The following is a 26331-nucleotide window of genomic DNA, read 5'->3' as shown; positions in this document are numbered from 1 at the left end:
CTTCCTGGCCAAGTTGATGTGGTCACTCTTCTTTGAAGATATTCAAGTCTGACCCCAGGACACTGCTTTGGCGCTCATAAAGAAGGGGAGAAATATGTTATCACGGAGCCTTCAGTCTGGGCTGCCCAAAGGGCCTTGTCTGCTAAGTAAAATGAAAAGTATCCCCAGGGAAATAAGTCCAGTTCTGTTGAATGGAGAATGTGAGTATTTGCTATGATGTTCCCTAATAGGAATTGCAGCTGAAATCAATGCTTTAAATTGGGTGTGGGAAAGGAGGACTACTCTTTTCCGTTCCCAGCTGCATCACTATGTTTCAAAACCACTTTGGGTCAAAATGCTGTCTCAGGCTGGAATTTCATCTTTCCAAAATGCCTCTGTCTTATTCTATCTGATGCAAAAGGCTTCTATGAGTTGCCTTACTAATGTCCAGTAATGATCTCCCAAGTCATTGGTAGACATGTGTTGAACCATGGTGCTGTCTGAAAATGGACTTGTCCATTTTCATGGTGAATTTGTGCAGGCCATAATCTGCATACTGTCTTCTAAAGAAAGATGGCTCATGCCAATATTTTTTTCTTTTACCCTGAAAAACCGGGTTCACTCTGAAAAAAAGCACCAGTAATTGTTTATTCAAGCTTTTAGTAGTCAGTCATCTGGCTATTGATAATTCCTTAATTTTTACTTTGATTGGGAGGCACTTCACAAATCCAACAGAGTTTTGTCTATTCTTTCATTAAACTAAAAATCTAGATTGGTAATACAACATAAATGGAATAATTTCTTGTTATCCAATTTCTGTGCTATACCTTTCAAGAGTAATTGATACGAATTATCTGATCTCTCTGTGGAGTAGAAGACAACATAGAAATTCAGCTTAGTCATGCCTTTCCTGTGTGGTATTCTCAGGACATAGATGGCATAATTGACTACAGACATCTTAGTTTAAAAGCCATCTTTTAAGTTTCATCCAGTCCTAGTAATTCGTGTACAGTCCCATGGGCTGCATCCCAGGATTATGCTAATTTTATTAGCAACTTCTCTTGCTTTAATTAAACTGTATTAATTCCCATCTGGTCACTGTTGTGCCAACACCCTTCTTTCCATTTTTATTTTAATGTATAGATAATTTGTGGGTTTGCATTTCAGTTCTGATTTCCTGAATTATCCATTGTATTTTCCACATGAAATAACACAATTTGAGGGATGAACTGGACTTCAAATTGAGCTAATGTGTTTGAGGGAACCTCTGGATCAAAGGAAAGACCCAAGTTTCTAAAGGTGGCCAGGTCTTTTAGGGAGCGGGTTGTCAAAGTAACTTGCTGTGTTGAAAGCACCAAGCTATATGGTGCTGTTCAAAATACCTACAAGCAAGCTCTGTATTAGCATTTGCTTTGTTTATACCACAAAGCAGAGCCATGTGAATTCCTTAGTGGACTGTTAATTTACATGTTATACACTTTCAAATATTTCCAAAAGCAAATGTGAAGTGATTAGTAATCTGTTCACATGCTCACAAAATGTTATTAGCAAAATGCCTTAGGCAGTGTGTTATGTTGACTAAAATTGATAATTTTGTATTTTGAAGCTTAAGCAACTCCCACTGCCCCTGAATAATTTTAGGACCTGCCCAGAGCCCAGATGTCCTGGTCACACCACTTGTCAAGGTGTGTGTTGAGCTGAGGGGAGGAAAAAAGACCAAGAAACCCACAAACAGCAACATCCCCTGCCCAGAGCAGTGACCTAAGGTTTGAGTGATTTGGCTCCTATGAAAGTCTCAATAAAAGTTTTCTGGGGAGTCTTGCAGTTTAAAATGGCTTGTTATCTATAAAATCACCATGAGGAGGTTATTCTGTTTACCACTTGTTCTGCTTCTGTAAGTTTTCAAGTGTGTATATTGCTCTGAAGAAATCAAGCCTTGTGGTTCTTTTTCCGTCTGCATAACTGTCTGTCACCAGCTGTGTGTGGTTCTGACAAAGCCAAAGCCCTGGACAAAATATCCCATACTCCTCAAAGTGTTCTTTTTTAAAAGAGGTTTTTTTTTTTAAAAAAAAAGAGGACCAGAGAGCTAGCTACTTAATGGTATTTGTCAATGCATCTCTTTTTTTTTGAATAATGGTTTCCATGCCTTGCAGACTCAAATATAACATGACACTTCCTCCTAAATGCCAATTATTCTGTCCAGAAGAGTTGCCCAAAAGTCTGCTCCTCAAAGTTTCACACCAGACTCACATGGGATATTAAAATTCAATAAAAGCTGCTGTAATAGTAAGATTGTGCAAAAAGCCTATGCCACAGCTGAGTATTTTTTGTATGTGTGCTAAGCACATTCCAGCAATTTACATTTACAGCTATGATGTAATTGAATAAAGAAATGCATCATCATTTTCTTTTTTAGCACGTAGGTGAATTATTTTACCAACATGTGAAGGGGTGTTCATATAACATCACGGTGCTTTGTGCTAGAGAAAAACAATTACAGTGAATAAGGTAGAATGGCTCTGTTATTGCACTACATAAGACTTTGATTACATACTGCCAAGATTCATACCAGCCTAGTAGTTGTTGACAGATAAAGTAACAAAAATGAAACTCATTTATTTTTTCTTTATTGAGACCTCAAGGTAAAGCAAATTTTCAGTTCTTGTACTTACTACATTGAAGGAACAGAGACTGACAGTCAAAATGTGCCAGTCCAGAAATATAAATTAAACCTAGTTTCATATCAAAGTTTCATTTAGTCTCTGAAAAGGAGCTGCTGCTTGGATTATTTTTGATCCTAAAACAAATACACTATAGACAACCGTAGTGTATCTTGGATGAATTAACCCCCTCAAACATTTAGCTTTTATGTATTTTCCAGGATATGCATCCATGTCTATTCAAGCAATTAAAACATTTGTTATGGACTTAATTATTTTACTTTTTTTCCCTTGTTCAATAACAATTTACAGTGTTTGCAAACCCAGTGAACATGCGGATGGTTTTAATAGAGTGTAGCACTTTTGCTAAAGAAAAGATATATTTTGAGGAAAAACCTGCCCTTCCTCCTTGTGTAAGGAAAATTATTCTGGCTTTTACCATGAGTTCTTCTAGGCAGCTAGATACAGTATCATTTTATGATAATTCTAACAAATGATTTTTTTGTAAATTTGTTTATTTTTTAAAGAGCAGATAAAAATAGCTGGTAAAATAGCCAAATACTAAAATGAGTGGGTTTATCCCATCAAAATCTTGGATTAGTTACCTAGCCCAACAGAACATAATTGCTGTTCAGATTAATGAGGCAGCATCCTGGTATCTCCTCTGTAATTAAACACTTCTCTGGTTCAATACAGTATTAAAGATGCACCAGACGTTGAAACCTCAGTGGTGAAATTTAAAACTGTTGAAACTGGAGAGGTCGGCTGTGAAATACAAATTCCTTTTCAGTATGGAAAATTCACTTATACGGTGTGTTTCAAGAATAATTTGGCTTATATTGGGTATTTAAAAAAAATTCTTATCTTTCTGCCATCTAAATTTGAGATTTTTTTTTCATTGGTTCCTGCGAAAAAGTAACATAAAGTGCACTTGTTTCCAGAATTACCTTTTCTGACCTTTCACAAGATGATAATTGCAGTTACCAGTAGGCTTAGAGGACTTGTTTAAAAAATTAAGCTTGTAAAGTAGCGAAAAATGTCCCTTTGCTTGCTGGTGTCGATTTCAAAATTAACATTTTAGTTCATGTGCTTCTAATAATCGCTGACCCTTACTTCATGTGCGTTCCACAGGAAATGAATACAGCAGAAATTACTTTGACCCATTGATGGGTGAGGAAATAAACCCAAGGCAGTGTGGGATGGAGGTCAGTGAGGAAGGTGAGGCAGAATTAAGTATGTAATTTTGGTGTCAGAATATTCTTTTCCATTCATGAAAATGAGGTGTCAGGGATCACATATGCAGTTCTATTTAAATATTGAGGTTTACCATTTAAATTCCAAGCCTTAACTGCTCTGAACACGATAGGCAGTATACACAGACTTTGATCAAGGACAGTGAGTTAATGGGCAGGTAAAAATGAAGCTGTTCTGTATTCACTGTGCTACTGTAGCAAAATGAAGCACGCTGCGAGAGCATTGTCTACGCCGTGTTCTTTCTAATTAATGAAGTTAGTCCAGAACTGAGTGCTAAGCTGTAGCTTTTTCACAATCCTGCTCCCAAAGTCCTCCTAGGAGAGCAATTTTATTACGGAGTTGAATGTGTGTTTGCCTAACAGAAGGAAACCCCAGAGTGCGTAAAAGTGCATGAGGCGGCTTTTTGGGTTTTCTTTTTTTGCAAGTTTAGCCGAGATACTTGGCTTTGCTCTCTGTGGGCGATAGCAACCAGTGGGAGGGTGTGGCTGCAGAGCTGGAAGAACAGAAGTTATGCATAGGTATAAGGGAGATTAACCAGGAGGTATTGTCTAGCAGAGGAAATTCTCCTCTGCTGTCACGGCTTTTAGATAAAAAAGGGTGGGAACGGGCCTGCCTGAATTTGCATGGACTTAAGTAAGAGCATCATCATGGTAATGAAGTGCTTAGCCATGCACGGAGTGCTTTGGCCCGGCTCCTGTTGTTAAGCACTAACAAGCCGATAACACGCGAGAGCTAGCTCTCCTGCCTTACCTTGCTACCCCTTTGCTTTTCTAAAGCCTGTGCTTATTTGTGCTGCAGGAACTCTCTGGATGCAGAGCTGTAGTCAGATCTAAAAAAAAGTTATCTATCATAAAGGGTCTCAAAGTTGTTCACTTCTGAAAGTCACTAGAAACTTTGAGCACGTTTGGAGGTTTTAAACTTCTGAGACAAAAAGTTCTGTGAAAAAAGCAGGCTCTATTGCATATAGCTAACTTGAATTACTGTGTTCTGGTTAAAAAAAAAAATCAAGGTTGATCAAGGTTCAGTTACATCTAATCCTAATAATTTCCCCATTCATTGTGTAGGATAGCAGTGTAATACTCTGGAAGTTGACTTTGGAAGTCAACTTCTGTCTCAGAGTTTTTAAAGGAAAGATTTTTTTTTTTTTCCTGTTGGTCCTGCCTTGGTTCATCTTATGAAAAGGCTTTATGAGTCATGATCTGCTTCATAACCAGAGAATGAAAAGCAGATTAGATTTATGTATCTGTGCATGTGTGCCTGAAATCATGTACGGACAGAGTGGTTACCTAAGGGATATACGGAAATACAGTTCTTATTGGGAGGAAACATTCTCTTTACTTCGTTGAAGAAGCTGAGTGATAAACTTTCCCGTAAATGCCGATTTTGTATTGTGTGGTGGGGAGTTTATATATTTATTTATTTTAGAATTTGGAACAGGCTCCTAATAGATTGACTTCCAGGGTTTGGAATAGAGAGGTTTTGGTGGTCCTCCTTTGTCTCCCTGGCAGAAATGTTATTCAAAGGTTGGGATAACACTTGCTTATTAAAAGTCAAATAGCAACAGTACCAGCCCCAGCTTGGCTGTGTGGACCTCTGTAGAGCAGTATAATGCTGTATTTACCAATACCTCTGCCAAGAGCAAAATGTTTACCTTACAGACATTCAAAAGGTGCCTGGATATGGTCCTGGGCAACTTGGCTCTGTTTGAGCAGGGGGAACTGGGCTAGATGGACTCCAGAGGTGTCTTCTGCACTTCTGCACAGTGCCTTAAGCACTCTGTTTTGTCAACACTTACAAACCAGGATCCCTGTCTGGCTTCTTTTTCCTGGCAGAAGTGTTAAATTAGTGGAAGTATTTTTTTTGTAGTGGCTGGATTTAAAAAAGACAGTCAGAACTAAAGTTTGGTCCTACGTGGTCATTCCCTGACTGGAAACCATACTGGTTTACCTCTTCTTTTTGGCTAGCAGCTTGTCTTGAGGAAGAGACTAAACCAGAAAAACATGAAGAAATCAGGGCACACTTTCAAATTACACTCCTAGAGTTTTAGAAAGCCAGGCTCAATGCCCAAAGAGAATATCTTGTGAAAAGCAAATCTTCAGCCACTAACTATTCTTTAATGGGTTATTCTGTGAAAAAGAAGATATTGGCAATTATCTTTTCTATATTTGATAAATTAGTTTTGTTCTGGAAATTTGTATGAGTTCATAGTGCCCTGAAAGCAAACAACCTCCCACTCGGGATTTGCTTGCCCCCCTTGCCAAGGGAACATTTCAGTGTTGCAGGCTAAAAGAAATGTAAAAGATTCTGCACTTTCAGAAGAGGTTTGCAGAAGGCATTACCTTCTTTAGAAGATCAGTGTAACTGAAAAACTTGTCTCTGAAATTTCATGGTTAAAAACCTGTATTCTTTGGGATTCTGTTGAGCACTTAAAAAGAGCCACACAAATTTGCATGTAGCTGTACTTCAATCCACCTGCCTTGTATGCATTTATTCGGTCTTCTATCTGCCTGTCTTCACTGACAACTTACAGAAGTCAGGGTCTGAGAGATCTGGAGAGAAAATGGTCCCAGTTGCTAATTTCTCTCTTGAATACAGAACCTTTAAGTTATTATTATTATTATTATTATTATTATTATTATTATTATTATTATTATTATTATTATGTCTCATGGAAAAAGGTAAGTGTGCATATCTTTAGCTGCTTTTTAAAATCTGCAGATATTACTGATAATTTGACTAACCGGCCACAAGCTCAAAATTCATAGAGTTTGCAATGACTACTCATACTAGATAATATGTTAATATTATGGACAGCAAGGTAAAATTTCTAATGAAGATCCAAAATCACATTGGAATAAATTGGGTATTTTGATTTTCATTAAGAGTCAAATAGAATTAACCTGGCAATGTGAATATAAGCAGTCATTTCAGCTGCTTTATTGGCAGAATTTATAAACCAGTTTCAGTCCAGAACAACATGTAATATTGCCCACCATTTACAAGTATGTGGCTACATTTTTTATTTTGCATTGTCTTACATCAAACAAGTGACTATAATTTTAATCTGAGCTATGAAACTAGCACTGTAAAAACTATCTTCAGGTGTCAAAGGACTTCCTAACTTTTGTATTTTTATATCTTTACTTTTCATTTAAAATAGCATTTCCTGAAATACCACTGGAAGAAACTATAGTTGTTTTACTGTTGTTTTTTTAAGATCCTGTGAACTTTGATGAGCAAATCCTGTACTCTAAACTGATGAAACTTCTAGATGAAGAAAGCAAGATGCTGGACTTCCAAGGTAAATAACAAAGTCAATTGCATATAGAAAAATAAAACTCTTTTGAGTCTGTATGTGGGGAGGAGAGAGGGTAATCCAACTCCTTGAACTCAGAAGTCAAAGGGATGATGATTTTAATGCAATTCTGAATGGTCTTTTTCTCCAAATGTTTTTGTTTTGTGTCATGTTTATGTAGTTTTAACTGTAACTTAAGTGGCATGCTTTGTCATGATTGCTTCACTGCATGTTGAATTCCACACTTAAGAAGGAAGAATGGAAATATAATTTCTTATGTGCTCAAATCTAGAAATCCTTATTTAAGCAGATAAATGGGTGGGCAATTTGTCTGATGCATGGGTCACATGACACTGGTTTTGGTTATCTATACAAGGATTTACACTAACAGAAGAGCAGGAAAGTGTTCTCTGTGGCTTTGTTGGAAAATACAAATTGACGTTCCATCCACAGTAAAAACAATGAAGTATATAAGAGATTTCTTCACCTCAAGCAAACAACCTTACTTTGGTTTCACTTACTTTCACAGATTCACAAGACCTTTACCTTCACAGCCTTTACACAAGGCCCACGTCTGCTGCTCTCCTCTGGTTCGTCCTGGGAGAAGTGACTTTTGTACAAGCCCAGCTCAGAGCAGCCCTTGTATTTTTTGCCCATCCACCCTCTCCTTTTTCAGCAGATGTCTTTTGTTGCAAAATGATTTTGTGTTCTTTGTATCTGTATGAGGCTTCTTGTATTTCAGCAATATACAGGCCTACTCTGTCAGGGAGACAGAGCAGGTGGTTGCCTACGGCACTGGAGCTCCAGGAGCTGCAACTTGTTTTATGGCTCTTTAGCTTACAAGCAACTTTGTTCTAGAAGAGGCAAATGTTTTCATTTGCCTAGGGTTGCAAAATCTCTTGAACTGGCACTGGTCGGTATCAGTAACATCTTTGAAACCCATTTTGTCTCATTTTAACTGCAAGGGGGAAAAGGTGAAACCATCACAGCTAAATTCAGGTAGATAGTTTAAGCAAAAACCTTTAACAAGTTATTAGCAAGATCTCAACTGTTCTATGTTATGTCAGTTCTGGGGCAAGCAAATGCATCAGCATGTGTGTCTCACACCCCATGTGCACGTCAGAGCCCCCAGTGTAGGCTGGGGGGAGCAGATGGGGCACACATTGCAGGCCACTGCTCTCATGTGCCTCAAGCTGTGCCTCGCTGCTTTTATTTCTTATAAGTGCCATGATGGGTACCAGAGCTAGTCCTGTGGGTGAAGCTGCACATCATTCTAGCTGATTTTATTGCTTTTCTTTGCTTGGGTGAAGCAAATCCAGAAAAGAGAGATTTTGCTGGGGAGGTGAAGCTTGTGCATTTTCCACCTCTGTGCATATATCAGGGTGTGTTTATTGCTGCCTGTGTTTTTCCCTCCCAGTATTTAAACTAGTTGGTCACTTCCAACCCTTTTTGTTTTAACAGGGAGCAAGTCTCACAGGTATGACTTCCCTACCAGTTTTATGGAAGTGGGCAGTTGAGCAGGGCAGACAAGCATTATTAATGTCTCCATTCAGGGAAAAGCTAATATGGGAGTTTGACCCTTATTAGACATAAGAAAAACCATAGAAAACTAGGATTCATTTGGTTCCACTCTTACAGAACTGCTTCGTTTCTTCATTTGGCCACTGAGCTGAAAAATCACATAGTCATATAGTCCTTATTAATAGATGATCCCCAAAGGAAAGGAAAGAACATGGCTCAGAATCTATATAATTGTATATTTAAAGTATTTTGTTGCTGAGTAACTGAAAACAAGTAACCTGTTGGTCACTCTTGTGGTATGTGTTATTTCATATTATAAGGGAACTTAAAAGGCAGCATTGGTTGTTTCTTTTTAAAGATATAGACTACATATTTTTACCTTGCATTTTTGTCAATATAAGATTGTGATCCATTAACATTTTTAATGATAATACATGAGTGCCATAAAAAGTAATTTCTATTATATTGTTCTTTGGCAAGAACCAAAAAACTGAAGTGCCAAATTTTGCAGATATTTAGTTGCCTGAAGGTGCATAAGTGTTCAGCACTGATCTCTTTTGGACACAATTTGTGCACAGTTTTCTGGACCAGGCAACCAAAATTATTTTTCTGTATGGAGTTTGTTGCAGCTTTATGCATCAAGCCCATCCTGAGGTGTAGTCTGCTACTGAATATACCCTTTAAATTATCACCTCAGTATATAAATTGCTGCTGTCTGATGGACAAATACAGAAGTAAATGAAGTCACAAGCAGTCAAACTAATACCGGAGAGATTGTTTTAATTACAGCCCAGCATCTGCAAATACAGCCTGTGCTGAAGGGATTTAAGCTACAAGGAAATCATGACTCACAGGGTTAGGTACATCCAAAACAATATAAACTTTTGATGCCCATGCTAACAACTTCATGCAGCAAGTTTTTAATTAGTTTATCAATCCATTAATGAATTTTCAGCCATTTTATCCTCTGTATACAAAGTAGTAGAATTTTTAACACTGGCTACTTTTGTACAGTGAGGATTTATTTTGCTTTTCTTTTGGTCAAGTATCTGGGGCAACACCTCAATCCTCCAATCTGTGGGTCAGTTCAAGCAAGGACCAACCTGATGCTGACCAAGTTTGAGAAGTTTCTTTGCAAAGCCACTGCAGAAGGAACAGATCAACTGGACTAACCCTGTTCTCACCTTGTTTCCAATTCAGGCAAATGAACAACTCTGCTTAAATGAACATATGTATCTTTTATCAAATATTTTTGACATCTAAATTGTAATTTATCCTTCTATTTTTCAGAGTTGCTTCCCTTGAAAAGGCTTTTGACAATGCTCTCTCTCTTCTTTTGCTCTTTTTTGACAAAATGAGTCCAAAGTCTTTCCCCAAAACTGAGTTCACTTGATATGATTCCTCACAAAAATAAGAAAGACAAAGAAGAAAAAGTATATTTTGATGAATTGTTTCATTTTTATCTTTCTGAACCAAATGTTTTTTTTCCCTTTTTGACTATTGCTCTACCCTGAGACAGGAATCTACTGACTTCCCAGGATGTAAACTTGCAGTGCTCCTGTGAAAGCAGTAAAGCAGCTGATTTATTCCAGCTGAGCATATGGCCCGTTGTGTACAACACAGCATCAAGGAGAACAAGCGATGCTCCATCTTCTGCTTTTGGCAATGTTTCTTTTTCCTCTGCTTCCTGGGTTTTCTCTCTCCTAGCCAAACCCTTAATGTTACAGTAAATTTAAATGTAAATATTGCTTTGTTTTTGCAGTTAATAGTTATAGGTCAAATCACTTTTCATTAGGTTTGTAAAGTGCTACATGAAGAGATGTGTACCCTAAGGTAATGGTTTGAGTTGTTTATGTCTACTGTACATTTCCCCCAACATGATTTTGAATTGTATCCTGTTGTAATTAAATAGAAAACCCACCCTACTTCCTGTGTGTTGGTGGCACCGAGGTGATTTAAGTACTCGGGAGGTTCAGCAATTGAAGTCATTAAACAATGAGCAGTGAGCAAAACTGGAAATGTTAATAGCCTTAGTTTTATCTTTCCTTTTCTGGTCTTCATTAGAGAGTTAGAGACTTCAAAGGAGGGTGAGGAAAAAACCTCTCTTTTAACTGCTTTCATGTTGTAGGATGGACAAAGAGAAGCAAATAACTAGATACGGCAATTTCTTTAAGAGATAGGCACAGAGAACTATAAAAGCTTACACACAGATATATGAAGCCAGACAGAGAGATTTGGGCAATCTGATGTCTGTTATTTTTCAGTTATCCTAATGTGGAGAGATGAGCAAAAATAGTTGTCATTATTTATGATTCAAATTAGTATTAGTACCATAGCAGATATCTGTGAGAAGATCTATTTTCTTTTTTTAACATAGCATGATTAATTAAACTGAGAAAAGACAAAGTTTCTCTTTAAGGCTGACTTTATGAATGGGATTTTTTTTTTTTTTATTTATGTGATGCATGTACCCTTTGGTTCTGCACACATCACTGCAGTGAAATCAGGGGAATGGTTTGGGTGAGAGCAGAACTGGACCCAATAAACCAGGCAGGTGCTGTACACATACACCTAGGGGAAGGAATCCAATCATTTGAGGTGAGTTGAGAGAAAGATGCTTGATCATATGAACTCCCATTCAATTGAAGTTATTATTCCTATTCCTCAGGAAGGAATGCTAAAGTTGTTCCAAATGCCAGTCCCCTTAAGATTAACAGGTGAGCAAAGTGCCAGTGGAAATGTAGATCATGCCTTTTAAAAAGTACCTAAGGAACAAGCTGCACATGCTAAATTTGTACCTGAATTCAGATGTTGCACTTGAGGACAGTTTTCCTGGTACTGGCACTTGACACCAGTCAGTTGTGTAACTGATGCTGATTCAATACTTGGAGTGTTGGTGGGCCAAGCATATTAACTGAGAAGGTAGTAAGCAGTGAATGAACTCCCATTTGCTGAGAGATAATCTGCCACTTTTGTTTCAAGCAGCCCGTGTCATCAGTGAAGATTTTCCGGATGCTGTAATGCCTGTCAGCTCCAGTAAGGCATGCGACCTTCACAGGGAGCTTGAGGATGAAGAGATCCCTTCATATATCGAACAGTTTGAGAGGGATGTTCAGGATGACATAATTCTGCTTGGCAGCTTTCCACTGGAACAGGTCAGAGTTAAGAACTATAAGGCAATTTTATCACTTGCTTCATAACATGATGCTGGCTTGTTAACCTTGTACACCCCAATTCTATTTCTCTGCCTGGCGATATGTGTATTGAAAGAGGAAAGGATAACCATTGTCTTTGGCATGCTTTATGTGACTGGCACTTCCCTAAGCTAACAGCAGGACCTTTATCTTTGTCTCCATTTCAATGTGAATAAAAATAGATTGCCTTCATGGCTTCTTTCCTAAATAGTGGAGAATCTCTGACTGCTATGTAGTAATATTGCAATTGAGTTTCAATCAAGAGACTAAGTCTAGGACATCTCTCTCTGCCACATTTAACAGAGGCTTATTCATCAGTGAGCAAGTTCAGATTGGAGTCCAGGGAGGATTTGTGTAGTGATGTTCATTGTACACAGGATAAGATTATTTCCCCATTATAAGTCTGTTATGTTTATCAGGATGGCAAAGCTTTCTAAGGTTTTCTTTTTGTCATTTATAGCATAAAGAGACAGGTTCTGGTTCATGTTGACAAAGGCACAAGTTTGCAGGGCTGAAATGATACTTGTGGGCAGCTAATGACCATTTGTCCCTTTGAAAAATCTTATACTAAGGCTAGAGGACAGGAAGAGAGATTAATTGATGAATCTATCATTTTTAATTAGCAACATGAGAACAGCGCACTGGCTCTGATGGGCTTAAAATAGGTTATCTAGTGACTGATGGTGATCTAAGCTTTCTTTTATTTTCAGGGGAAGTTTTTAGATTTTTTCCCCCGCTGCAGGACTAAACTTTATCATTACCTCCTGCGTGATGATGAGGGACACAATTCTCTTCCTTACTACTTTCCTCTAAATTCTGTAGCTATATTTCATTCCTTGTGACTTTTTTATAGCTGTATACATCATGCATGGAAGGTAGTATGGGTAATTCTGTTCAGAGAACATGAAATGTAAGGGAGCTGTGAGGAAAAAGGACTCAGATGGTGCTAAGAACCTCATCTGCCTCAAGAGACTGTCGGAGAATGAACCTGGGAACAGGTGAACAGAAAGTACTGCACCTTTCCACAAGGTTATAATGTGTTGAGAGTTTGCACTTTAACTATGTTTGGGCTATTCAGGCACCCCCAAAGCTTCATGAGGCTCCATGACACCTGAAGGAACACAATAGATGTGTCAAAACTCTATTTACCCTTTCTCTAAACATGGTCACATGGCTGATCATCTTACTTGCAATCTTTTTGGAGGTGTTCAGCAGAGTTTGTTTCCTAGACAGAAGCTATCTGGTCACCCCAATTGTTAACTGACAACTACATATGTGAATTTACATGTAATACAATACAATAGTGCTTTTCTTCCTTATATTAGTCCAAAAGAAAGCAAATCCTCATTTAATGGGATTGATTTAGCTGGTCTACCATGAGTTTTCAGAGAGGGACTCATTCTTTACTTAGCAACAGAGAGATCTTTGGTGCCCATGTCTTCTGTCCATTCCTCTCACGCATCTCTAACTTCAGTTTTTCATGCCCTGCTAAGGAATTTAGTCCCAGTGACAGTATTAGCTGTCACATCTGCATTCTGCAATACAGAGAGTAAAAAGAGGATCCCTATAAAATCTGTATTGTCTTCTATATCAGTGATCCATACATCCATCCCTTCCTTGAAAGCCTACAGAAATGGTGTATTCAGTCCCTTTGAACAGAAAATGGAAGAGCTGACATTGGGAGTAGATGCTGCAAACACCATGTCATTGTATTGTGTTTGTGTGGACAGGTTTTGGTAGTGGTAGGGGGGCAGCTACAGGGGTGGCTTCTGGGAGAAGCTGCCAGAAACTTCCACCATACCTAGCAGCACCATTCTCTGGTGGCTTCCAGATGGACCAAACACTGGCCAAGGCTGGGCCAATTAGAAATGATGGTAACACCACTGTGATAATATATTTTATTGGACCAAAAAAAAAAAAAAAAAAAAAAAAAAAGGGGAAGCTGTTGCACAGTTGTAATTGTGGCCAGAGAAAAGCAGAGGGAGAATATTTGAGAGGAACAGCCCTGCAGACACCAGCCAAGGTCAGTGCAGAAGGAGAGGAGGAGGTGCTCCCGATGGCAGGACAGAGATTCCCCTGCAGCCCAGGATGCAGACCATGGGGATGCACCTGTGCCCCTGCAGCCCTTGGAGGTCCATGTGGCAACAGAGATCCACCTGCAGCCTATGGAAAAGGCCACACCAGAGCAGGTGTGAGAGGAGACTGTGATCCCATGAGAGGCCCATGCTAGGAAACAGTCCAGGTGGGACCTGCAGACCCGTGGAGAGGAACGTGTGCTGGAGCAGGTTTTCTGGTAGGACTTGTGATCATGCTGGGGACTCACACTGGAGCAGCTTGTCCTTGAAGTACTGCATTGTGTGAAAGAGTGACACTGGAGCAGTTTGTGGAGGACTGTTGCCATGGGATGGACTGATGCTGATGAAGTTCATGGAGAACTGTCTCCCATAGGAGAGACTCCAAGCTGGAGCAGGGGAAGGACTCCTCTCCCTGAGCAGTGGCAGGAACAAGCTGTGATGGTCTGACAGTAACCCCCATTCCCAGTGTCCCTGGGCTGGTGTGGGGGAAGGTAGAGCTGGGAAGGAGGGAGGGCTTGGAAGGAAGATGCTCTTAAGACCTTATTTTATTTCTCATTATCCTGCCCTGATTTTGTTGGTAATAAATTCAATTAACATTTCTAATTCTAGCCTGTTTTGCCAGTGATGGTCTTTAATGAGCAATCTCTCCCAGCCCTTATCTCAACCCATGAACCCTTTTTTACATTTTCCCTCCTTGTCCTTCTGTGGAGGAGAGTCAGGGAGGGCTTTGGTGGGTACATGGCATCCAGCCACGGTCAACCCACTACAGTCATATTGGTATTCAAAGACCTCTAGCAATAATGTGAGCATGCTAATTCTTGTTTAATTGATCTTCTTTATTCTTTAATGGCCATCTTTACTCTTTGATCCGTGGGTATACCCCTGCAGCATTGTAGTGTTGATGTTTTTCCACCACAGCTACAGGTTCATTGTTAGACTGCTGCCAAGGTCCTCAGAGTCTGTTGCTTGAATGTATGTTTATTGGTTTGCAAAAGTCTTTAATTTTGTCCATGGCATTTACTTCTTACTCAGTAGAAAAAAACCCCTTCCCTTCTCTCTGCAGGTTTAGTGAGTAGCAGATGTACTTTAGCCAGCATAATTTATGATTAGTTAATTTAATCTGCCATAATGACATAAAGTGAGCCTGAAACAAGCTTCTATCAATTTTGCCATTAGAGGTAGCATAATATTTTCAAATGTCTACAAAACTGAGTAATTAACCCTTGGGCTGAGTAAAGGAGTCCAACAGACATCTCCCTCACATTCCTTTGTTTTCACAAAATGAAAAAAAAACATGGGAGCCCAAGGGTTAAAAATAGCAGGTGAGAGTTTACAGTACGTGAGACTCGTTTTAAAAGTGAGGTTCAGAAACACACTTGAGTTGCTGCTGTTTCTTTTTAGGCTGCCAAAAATTCTCTCCAATGAGGCACCTGATTTACACTGGAGCGTTGCTGGAGGTGTTGGGATGAAAAGGATAGCTATGTATCAACTATCTATCCTTTAGTTGGTTGTTTTTCCTTGCTTAGTAGCATTACAAAAAATAGGTGGCTTTTGTTTAAACAGCAGCTCAGTGCATGAGATGACCATGATTCAAAGCTTTCAAAAGGGCAGATGCATTTTTCAAAGGGATATTTTTTGGGAAAAGGGTTTATCTTAGATTTCAGCTCTGGAACTTTAGGCTGTATTCTTTCTTACTTCATGTCCTGTTTTGTAACTGAAAAAATGGAGAGCTGAGGTTGGCAAGAAATGTATACAGGGAGATCTGGTAGATTCTTGTAAAGAAAGCATTAAGCAGAAGTCAATGTTCTGTTAACAAACAGATTAAAGAATATTAAGTTTGGATAGCTGTGCTGTTTAGTGTGACCTGCCATGTAGGCACAAGGTTTTCAAAGGCCCCAATAACATCTGCTTTCAATAAAGAAAAATAAACTCTGTTGCCAGAAAATCAAAACTTGGAACTGTGTTGTGGTAGAAACTGAGGAGGTACAACCAAGGCTGGATATTCAGAGCACCACAGAAAACCATTGTCATGAGACAATGCAGGGACAGATCTTATGGGTGAAACTTGATCTTACAGGACAGAGAAATACGCAAGGAAATACCTGAAATAATGCTGACTTACCATGTTTGCTTAGAGATGGGGTGCTCTCAAAACATGACAGAGTGCTGAAGATGGAGCAAACAATGGTGATTGGAGTGAGATTGTGCTTGATGGGCTTTTGGCAAAATAATCTCGCTATACGCTAATTTAAATTCCAAGGAAAAATATCAGCTCTAGAATTTTTAGCTGTTTCTGAACTGAGACAATGAAAGTGGCTACTTAGTTTTATGTAGGTTCTCTCAGAAAAAAAAAAAAAAATTGGGTGACTGAAAGGATCAGAACTGCCCCACAAGCCAAGAACATCTTTCCTGTTTGCCCACCCTTCTTCTGCAACTTGGTCAGTAGTCTTTACCAGGGGTAACTGGTCACAGCCTCCATCTCTCTCTACCAGTTTCAGCTGCTACATTTACCCCTCTGTGCAGGGCACAGCACCTTGCAGGACTTGATCATCATTACTGTATAATCAGTTTTGATCCATGACCTCAATGTGAATTACTCAAGAGCCTCTGAATGTAAAGTGCAAGTTTTGCTCTTCGGTACCAGCAGTTGAGTTATAGTAGTAAGAAATGAGCTATTTGTTGCAGGTGGATAGTAATAAAATGTTGTCTTTCATCAAAAGATTTACTTTTTGGTTAAACAAAGGTTAATGCCTCAGGGTATTAGATCTAATACTCTTACAGGGTCATTACCATCACTGCTCTGACTCTTTGCCAAGTCACAGAGATCAATTTATATGATGATGGAGAGATCAGTTTTCCTTTCATTAATAGTGGATAGAACATAGGTAAAATTTGATGCTATGTAAGATGGTAAATTTACTCTCCAATCATGAATTTAACTAGTGGGATCAGACCTCAGTGATATAAAACACCCACATGCATTTGCGTGCATGTTCTACTCCATTGGATAATACTATCATAGAATCATATCACAGAGGGATTTGGGTTGGAAGGGACCTGAAAGGTTATTTATATCCTGATGGTACCTGCAGACCTCCCCTCATCAAAGGCTTAGCCTACTAAGCATTGTACAGTCCATTCTGAGTATAACCCTTGTGGGAATATACACACCTAAGAGCAATGCAGAGTTGAAGGTGACTTTTCCTCCACAGAAACTTACTTTTTGACATTTACCAAGACTTTAAATAAGGGTCATGTGCAAATGAGTTGGGGTGGAGATTTTTTCTCTGGTGTTTTTTTTTTTTTTTTTTCCCCCCCCTTCTTCTTCCTGAGGATTACGGGTCAAGACTACAAAAGCTGACACTGTTTAATTTTCACTGTGTCTTAAAAGTGGGTGACTTCATTTTAGGCAAGCTACCTATATGCTACACTCATAATTTGACTGTCAAAGCATTTCTACAGTCAGTTAGTATAATGGTTTCCATTTCATTTGCATGATATAGTAGGAATTATGGCTATCTTCTTTAGCACATAATTTTCTTTTGAAATCCATCATTAGACTGAGCTCGTTGACTTCATTATAGTTCTACCAGGTAGCCCACTCTTGGACTTGTGAAAAATATCACAGAAACCTATGTTTGGGGGCAAAAATAAAAGGTGAACTTCCCAATGGTTGGGATATTGGGCTTCTGTCCCTTGGACTTCTGATTTCCTGCTTAGTGAGAGTCTGTGGCCCTCAGAAGTGTGTCAGCACCGAGTAGACCCATAGTCTGATGTAGAAGCCATATATGTAGCTAGGGGACTTCTCCACCCTGTAGGTTGGCAATCCAAGATTTCTAAACATCTTTATTGTGTTAGGCTTGCTCCTGCTTCCTCAGTTGGAAGCCTGGGAACCTTCCAAATTTCTGAGGTTCCTACCTTATTTCTTCTGGGCACTCAGATACTTATTTTATTTTATTTTTTAAAGGAGTGGGGGGGATTGAAGAGGGAGCATGGAAATTAATGTAAACATAAGCAAAATCGAGGAAAAGGTGTTCTATATGTTTGTCAATAGTCTGTTGCTGTGCTGTCACAATACTCCCAGTATAGCTATAGCTGCTTTTTAAAATTGTGACACCTTTTTGATTGCTTTGCCCATGGATTATATGAGTTTCATTTAAGCAAATATTTGAATGGAAGTAATGAAAATCTTCCATATTTCCTATGTTTTTCACTAAAAATGAATTCACTTGGTTTTTCCTGTGTTCTTTCACACTTTAAGATCTGAAGGGCAATTAAAGAACTGAAGTAATTCTTGATATGTTGTTGAGCTGGAACAATGATTCCTACAGCTGCTGTAAATGATGATACTGCATTTGCTGCTGCTTAAGGTAATCTAACTGGTCAGCTCTCTGGCTCATTATCCTACTATAAACTCTAGTGAGGAAGTCCATTTCTATGGTTCAATAAATAGTGGCAATTGGAAAGATCCTTCAAAGAGAATCAGTGATTGCTAAGTCCTGATGAAGTTTAAGAGACTTCGTGAAATACTGACCACCTGTTAAGAGAAACAGAACTCAGATGAGGATTGTAAGGAAAGCTTCAGCATCACTGATGAATAGACCTGCACAAAATAACTACAATAAAACCAATTTTTAAATTGCTCATGTATTTTCCAGAATGATTTTTTCCTCAGGGTTGTTTTATTTGTGTTTTTAATACATTTGGCGCCAAACTGTAGTCTGAGGTGCAGCTAAGTCTACCATTGGTTAGCTTTTATGACATGGGTACGCCTTAGCAGTATTGACAGACTATATGTATTTTGGGCTGCAGATAAAGGAATTGTTCTATATGCTGGAAAGTTCTGCTTCTGCAGTCTTACAGTAGAGCTGAATTTGTTGAGTGGAACCTGTGCTGTGTGGCACATCTGACCTTTACTTCACAGAACAGATTAATTCAAGTGGAGTAGAACCAGACCTCTGGAGTCTGTGTGGTCCAACCTCCTGCTCTTGAGGTCCTTTGGGTTTTTCATGTGGAACCTGACTTTTTAAGGGCTTTGGAGTTCACATCAGTTTGTTAGTGGGAAATATAATCGAGTAGTGTGTAAGTTGAGAGATGATAAAATCCTGTAAAACAGAGTCCAGTTGCATTACATTCCTGCTTATTTATTTAGTACAAAGCTGAAAGATCATCCCTGTTGTTTGGCCTGCTGGCAACCAGTTAGCACAGTTGGTTTCTCTCATTACTGTGCCAGGTCCTTAGACAAGATGTAGTTTTCAGGACCTGGTGGTTATGATGAGAATATATAATAATGTCAACATGCTCACTCAAAGATACATCAGCACAATATGATGTTATTATACAGTTGCTCATATCAGCATTCAAAACAAAGAAGGATCACAGCTAAATAAATGAAACAATTTCTTTTCAGCAAAGACTTGCAGCAGGATGTGGGCTTGCAGGAGGAGAACTGTTCTTTACAGAGAAAAAATCATTAGGCTTGCCAATTCATTATTGCCACTGTTGTATTCAAGACAATCATACAGTAAACTTACTTAAAGGGTTTTTTCCATCTCTATTTTTTCATATATTAATTGTAAGTGACTGTCTCTCTTCATTATAAAGTGTTCAAATGTGTCTGCACACTTGAAACAGAAGATGATGTGAAAGGGAGGACAAATGGAAATTACTGGATAAAGTCTATGCTTTTTGATTACAGTTATAATGGAGGCAGATTTGTGAGGCAATGCTTTACTGACAGAAAAAAGAATGGGGACTCAGAAAGATGAAATAGTTTGTAACCTCTGACCTGAACATGATTCTTTTTGGGCAGCTGTAACAAGCAAATTTGTTGCCAAGACTCGAGTTTTCCCTATCTGCTAAACAGACCTAAAATTAGATACCTGCTTTGGGGAAGAGTAAGAGGATTAAAGGAGTAAAGTTTCATGAGGGACTTTGAACATGCTTTACAAATAATAAAAACATTCTGTGCTGCAATTGACAAACATTTTTAAATTGAAGAAGAATGGGGGAAAACCACAAAAAAAAAATCAGTGTTTCCGATTGGTATTTCCTTTCAGTTTCCCTTCATTTGTGTCCCAGTTTGCTGCCAGTATCCAGAAAGCAGAAAAAGGTTGTAAAATGCTGAATTTCATTACATGGCTTATGAACACTTTTTCCTTGTTAATGTAAAATGTTCGTTTTAGATCTATAGATTGGCATAGATCACTTTGGTTTTCACTGGCATCGGTCATGCTACATGGCTTTATACAGAAGGGAATGTATTCCCTAATGAAATGTGGTTAGTGTATTCCATCATATCTTGGTAGCATATTCTGTTATATATTACTGTTTAGGCTAAAAGTGTCTGAATCTTCTTAGTAGCTGGTGATTTCTAGTCTAATCCGGAGACATCTGAATTTGTAGAACTTTGACAGGCTAAGATGTTCCTGCTTAAAGTCTCTTAATCAGTGGCAATAGACATTTCAGCATTACGTATTTTCCGTGCTTGACTGTGGTAGCCAGACATTCTCATAAATGGCCTTGCATTCACTTACAACACTCTCTAGATTTTGATGAGGATACCAAAGGTTTATGACCTTTGGTCATAAAGTGACATCTTCTCAAATGTGAAGTAGGAAGCATCTGAGGGAGCACCTGGTGATTCTGAAGAAACGACAGGTGATCTCTCCGTGAACAGCAAGACAGAAATGAGAAGAATGAGTTCTCTGTTTTGAGGCTGGAGAGGTAAAATCTTTGTTTTGCAGAAGTTGAGTAGCTCTGCAGAAGCCATTCCTCCAGAATATTCTCAACGCATCTTAAGCAAAGTGATTCAAGTTCTTTTAATTTGTTAGTCCTGTCATCTTGGTTCAAAATCCTGAATAAAAACATCTCTGAATTTTGAGGAAATTCACCTCCTTTTTTATCACACCTACTTTACAGCTGGATCTAGTTTCCATATCTGTTCAGAATTAGCGTCTTTGATATTTATTCTTGTAAAAGCATTCACTTTGATAGCAGAATACTACTTTCCTCTGTTGACTGGTAGCTCAGTCTTTGCTGCGTTTTTAGAGATAATGCAGTGCTTTACAGATTTATCAAAATGATTAGCCTATAATGTTGTCACTAAATGTATCTGTATCACTCAGTGTATAAGGCAGTAGCACAACTAAAGTAAATCTCACTTTGTGTTCTGCAGTATCAATTTTAAAAGAGAGTTTGAGTTCTGTTACAAAACATTCAATTGTCTAAGTTTTTGATTTGATTCTTGTGAACAGTAAATTATTTTGTATTTGAAAGGAAAGTCAGGGAGGATTTGCTTTGTTGCTTTTTCTCTTTCTCTTTGAAAAACATCTAGAAGTTTGTGGTGCGATTTTTGGCAGAGTGCACCATCAATAATACCATGTGTCCAGGGTTTGGCACAACTTTACTTTCCAGTTTGTGGCCATCTCCTTGACAAGGTCACACAAATTCCAACAGGTAATGGGTAGTGCAATTTTCAGAGCACGTCCTATCCAGCTCCTTTAGTCTTTGTTCCCAGTGAAGGGCACTCATTTAACTTACTTGTCCCTTCCCTGTAATCTCTCTGCAGTGAATATGGAGCAGATAAGCCTCAGAATTTCAATTCGCCTGAAAAGATTGTTAACTTTTCTCGCAACATTTTTTTTTTGTTAATCTCAAATGTTTCTTAATTTTTAAACTTATTTTGTGGTGTACTGTGCATTAGATATTGAAGTCACTGGGTGTGAATCTCCACACAGCAGCCAGGCACTAGTGGGACTAGAGATCTGGGTTTTGTTTCTAGTCCTGCTGACATTTCGCTCGGTGAGCTCTCCCTTCTCCTATCCGAAAAATTAGAGTGGGCAGGACTTCCATCACTGAAAAACGATTTAGGATGCAGAGATGGAAATTCTAAGTAAAAGATTTTAACTGGACATCTGTTTAAACCTCAGAAAGAGAGCACTACTTGCACTGTGATGTACCAACATGGTATTTCAAGGAGTGGAATGAAGGGGAAGCACCAGCTCTGGATGCAGGATCGCTGTGGGCAGTGGGAGGCTGCTGGAGACCCCACAGGTCGTGTCTCCATGCTGCCTCTGCTGCACCCTGACCTGGTGAGGAAGACATGCAGGGGGGTGGACCCCTACAGCACTCCTTGCATGGAGTATGGTTTTCACCAAGGCCAGTGCTTCACTGGCTGTTTTAAATTTCAGTGGGAAGAGCTCCTCAGCAGAAGCTGTAATACCACTGCTAGGACTGACCAAAAAGGGACGTGTGTGTGTGTGTGAATGTTTTCGAAAATGCTTCATTTTTGCTGAACAATAAAAGCCAAACTGATTTTGCATCTAAGCTTTGCTGAATTTTGTGGGCTTGCTTTCAAGAGGAAAGGATGTGTTTGGGTGGGGTTTTGTTTAATTTATTAATTTTTTTGAAAAGTGCTATACAACCACGTCCTGCCATTTGTGAAGTAGTTTGGTGCTGAAAATAACCAGTCAGGAGTGATGAGTAGTGTTGAGTCAGGCTCTTATCTTTGTAGAAACAATGTGCACCATTGTGTGTGTCTAGGTTGAGCCCAGGCTGAAAGACCTTTTCAAGCCCTGGTCTTGATGACACGCTCTGAAATCAGTAGATAGGCCATTTGTGTAATTAGACTTCAAGATAGCTGATGAAGAAACCAAGACAGACTTGTGAAGGAGCTGGCTCAGCTACAGCAGAGTCTGCTATCAGGATGGGAAGTAGGACAAAGTGGTGCTGTGATTGAGCCCTTCTGCCTTCAAACAACTCCCCCTTTTCCCTGTACCTCCCAGACCAGCAGTTCACAGATTTTTAGCCACTTATTTTCTGAAGGGGTCTGCTGTGTCTACACAGAGTTGAAGCTAAACCACATTTCATGCCTTCTCATTGGGAACACCCGTTGTCAACAATAGGTCGTTGTCACAGTCTAGACAATGCTGGTGTCATGATGAGAAACAAGACCCTTGCTATGTGTGCCACCGGTATATGCCATTGAGAAAAAGCACTTGATTTATTCCAGTAAAGCTCTGATTCAAGGGATATTGCAGAAATGACTATTCCACATTAAAAAAATAATATATATGTGGGCTGTTCTGTTTTTGAAAACTTACTCATTTTTTTCCTCTATTAAATTGCTTCCTGGTGATGGAAATGTCTGGGATTTTTTTTTTTCTACTGCATCTACTTTCCTTTAGCATGAACACCCCTGAGGTAATTAGTGTAGGTTAAAATTTACATAACTGACTTTGGGGTTTTGCAAATAGGAAAGATGGAAATTTATTCAAGGTGGTGAATAATTCATTTTAAAGCAAGTTTCCTGTTTTTTTAATCATGTAGAAGATATATTACAGACTCATAGAGGTTTTCTGAATAGGACCTTAAGCACTGAATTTTTGATATATTTTTTTCTTAGTATAGGTAAAGAAATATTAACCATGACTCATTGCACTTTTCCTGTTCAATAAGATTTGAATAAACTTAACAAATTTATTAGGTAGATGATAGAGCTTTTTAAAAATTATCATGACACACTGTGACAAATATTTTACTAGGATCCAGAAGAAATAGTTTTAAATCATATTCCCATTGCCTTCAGAGGCGGAGATGGAAAACAGTGCAGTTCATACAGACAAGCCTGATTCTTATTTTCTTTTGAATATTCATTATTTAATTAAGATTAGAAAGATAAACAAGAGGATTGGACAGCTGTGGGAGTCTGGTAATAAAGTCAATTTTTTAAAGAAGACTTCTTTACTACTGGCTCAATGTAAACCTGGAGTGGTAATGTCTGAATGTTGTTATGATGTTACGGCTACTTGATATTTTACATGAATTGAGTTTACTATTTCATCTTATTTCTTAATCGAAGTGCTCACCTCAAAAATAACTTTCACAGACATCACCAAGAGCTGCATCCAGGAGAAAAAATGTGAACCAAACACTACTCCAACTTTCTGAACTTTAGTTTTAACTGCCTCTGCCCAGCTGTTGAAACCTCTTGACATGTTCCCTGGTGTCAGCAGCCCGTTGGAATGTGGGAAGTGTCACAAGGTGGCTCTGACCGCCCTAACCAGACAGCCACCAGCTCTGCTGGAGCACAGCTCCAGAGCAGAGCCTGCTCCCAGCCTTTCCTGGGGAAGTGGTGTAGGTGGTGATTTACCAGCCTGAGGAAAAGAAAATCAATGCTGGTAGGGATTGGAGAGAAACGGGTCCTCCTCTAGACAGTCCTAGTAAATTTAAACCAAAAGCTGTCCAGGAGCAGGAGGGCTTGATTCTCACCAGGGGAGGGGCAGTGTGAAGGAAGCATTGCCCATGGCACTGTTGGGATATGGAAAACTGGAAGGTCTCATTTTGAGCTAGTTCAATGATGCCACCTTTATAGTTGTTTATGTGTGATGCTTGACTTGGAAGATTTATTGTATCCGTCTGAGTGTAGCTGCTGGGACTGCCCACAAATCACACCGTTCTTTAAGGCTTACCATGTTGCCTCTGCTTTAATTTTACAGGGTTAAAAAAGTTTGAAAACTTTAAAGGCTACATGCACTGGCTTTTGTTGTTTTTGTCTGTTTCACACTGACAATTTTCATTTTGGAAATAAGTGGGATGCTTCGCCTTACTGTTCAAGAGACATTTCCAAGCTTCCTTGAAAACAGCCAGAAATTTGTCAAAAAATTAAGAGACTTGGAAGAAAGACTTTAACAGCCAGATATGGAGCCCTGATGGGGAATTTTTCTCCATTGACTGTTGCGTTTTCTCCCTACCAAAATGACTTTTTGCCTTTGGGGCTTGATGAGAGTAGAAGTGGAGCATAGTTGCACACTGTTTTAATGACAGTATAGGGTACACGGCAGGATGCCTTTTTCTCTATTGGTAGTGTTGTAGTCATATTATATGTCAGTCTCAGGGACACCAGTAGAAGATCCAGACATGAGAAATGCCCTTGAATGTTCAGCAAGGTCTCTGTACAGTCCAGGTCTGGGGGAAGAATTTTGTTTTCATGAGTGTACAACCCTCAGCAGTTATTATTACAAGTTTTTACACATAGAACACAGCCTAATAGATGCTGATGCTAGCTTCTGGATGGAAAGACTTTTTTCAGCTTGCTGTGCAAGAAAAAAATAACTTCAAGCCCTCCATCTTCATGCTGGAGGGCTGCGGAACTGCTGGGGGAGAGGACTGCTCATGTGAGTTAGCCTCCCACACACTGTAACCTCCAAAAATGCCAGTCCTTCTTGCCAAACATGTAAAAACATTTGTGGTGATACAAGAAAGACATTGCAATTTGGAGCAGGTTTAAAGGAAGGCTTTAAGGTGTGAGTTCTCTGGTCTATGCCTAATTGCTTTGTGTGCTATTTTGTTGTGTGTGTGCAAACACACTTGAACTCACATACGTACGTATGCTTACGTATGACAAATGTGTGATTGGGTCTTGTAATAGTAAGGACTGTAGGACACTATCACGTACAAATATGCATTGTACCAAGAAACTTTTAAAACAAGATGAGAGCTCAGTTTCTCTTGCAAATATTTCAGTAAACATGGGAAAACACAGAAAAAAAAAAGTTATGGAAAAAAAATGTAACAATGTAATGGTGGCTAAAATTCCTCATTGCTTCTGAAAAGCTTCAACCAGAAGACTTAAGGGAAATCTTTGGAAAATTGCACATTTATGACTTTTATTTCCATGTTATTTCTGTACACTTGGAAATTTATTCTGATTTTTTTTTTCTTTTCTTGGCATGTGGGACTCAAAGCACAAGGGAGCTTCTCAGCACAAGAAACAAAAGTGGAGAGCTAGGATTCATGAACTCTTTCAAAGGTATGTCAGATAAGGGCTACTTTGTAATTCCATCTAGTGTATTTTCCTTCTAAAGATCTTTCAGTTTTTTACAGATATTAATGAATGGAATTTCTCCCAAACGAAGGACCTCAGGCCTGGAAAAATTAAACCTGTGCATTTGAAAGAGGTCTCTGTTTTGGATTACCTCTGTTTTCAGATACCCAGCTTGGACTGTAGTTTTTAAGTGCTATACACAGTGCACTTCAAAAGGTGACCAAATGGCTTCTCCCAGCATCCTTCATCCTTGCCTCTGATTTAGTCTTAGACAGCATCCTTCATCCTTACCTCTGAATTAGTCTTAGAGAGTGGAGGAAACAGGAATTGGGGCAAAGTTTTTGTGATCAATGACATTCAGATAAATGCACACATCAGATTACCTGTAAAGAATTGAACAGATGAAATAAATAACCCTCATGAATAGAGCAAAGGAAGCTATGTTCTGCTGTGACAGCTGATGAGCATGCTGCTGAGCACAAAAGAGGCCTTACTTCATTGAATAAATTATTGTCTTCGATCTAAT

The 26331-nt window shown here is 39.0% G+C and overlaps 1 protein-coding gene across 1 annotated transcript in view; it reads left to right on the top strand.

The window, feature by feature from the left end:
• LOC136291827 (uncharacterized) overlaps nt 1-26331 on the top strand; it is a 182292-nt gene that overhangs the window by 119279 nt on the left and 36682 nt on the right. Inside the window, exons 10-13 of the mRNA XM_066186952.1 lie at nt 3771-3857; nt 7111-7194; nt 11695-11864; nt 25726-25790. Of these exons, the coding sequence (XP_066043049.1) occupies nt 3771-3857; nt 7111-7194; nt 11695-11864; nt 25726-25790 (406 nt within the window). The remainder of the gene's footprint in view (nt 1-3770; nt 3858-7110; nt 7195-11694; nt 11865-25725; nt 25791-26331) is intronic.

The sequence above is a fragment of the Chamaea fasciata genome, unplaced genomic scaffold, assembly GCF_029207755.1.
Source record: "Chamaea fasciata isolate MVZ Bird 193981 ecotype frontalis unplaced genomic scaffold, bChaFas1.0.hap1 SCAF_1, whole genome shotgun sequence".
NCBI classification, from domain to species: Eukaryota; Metazoa; Chordata; class Aves; order Passeriformes; family Sylviidae; genus Chamaea; species Chamaea fasciata.
The sequence above is the reverse complement of the archived record's forward strand: the minus strand, read 5'-3'. Positions and strand labels throughout refer to the sequence as shown.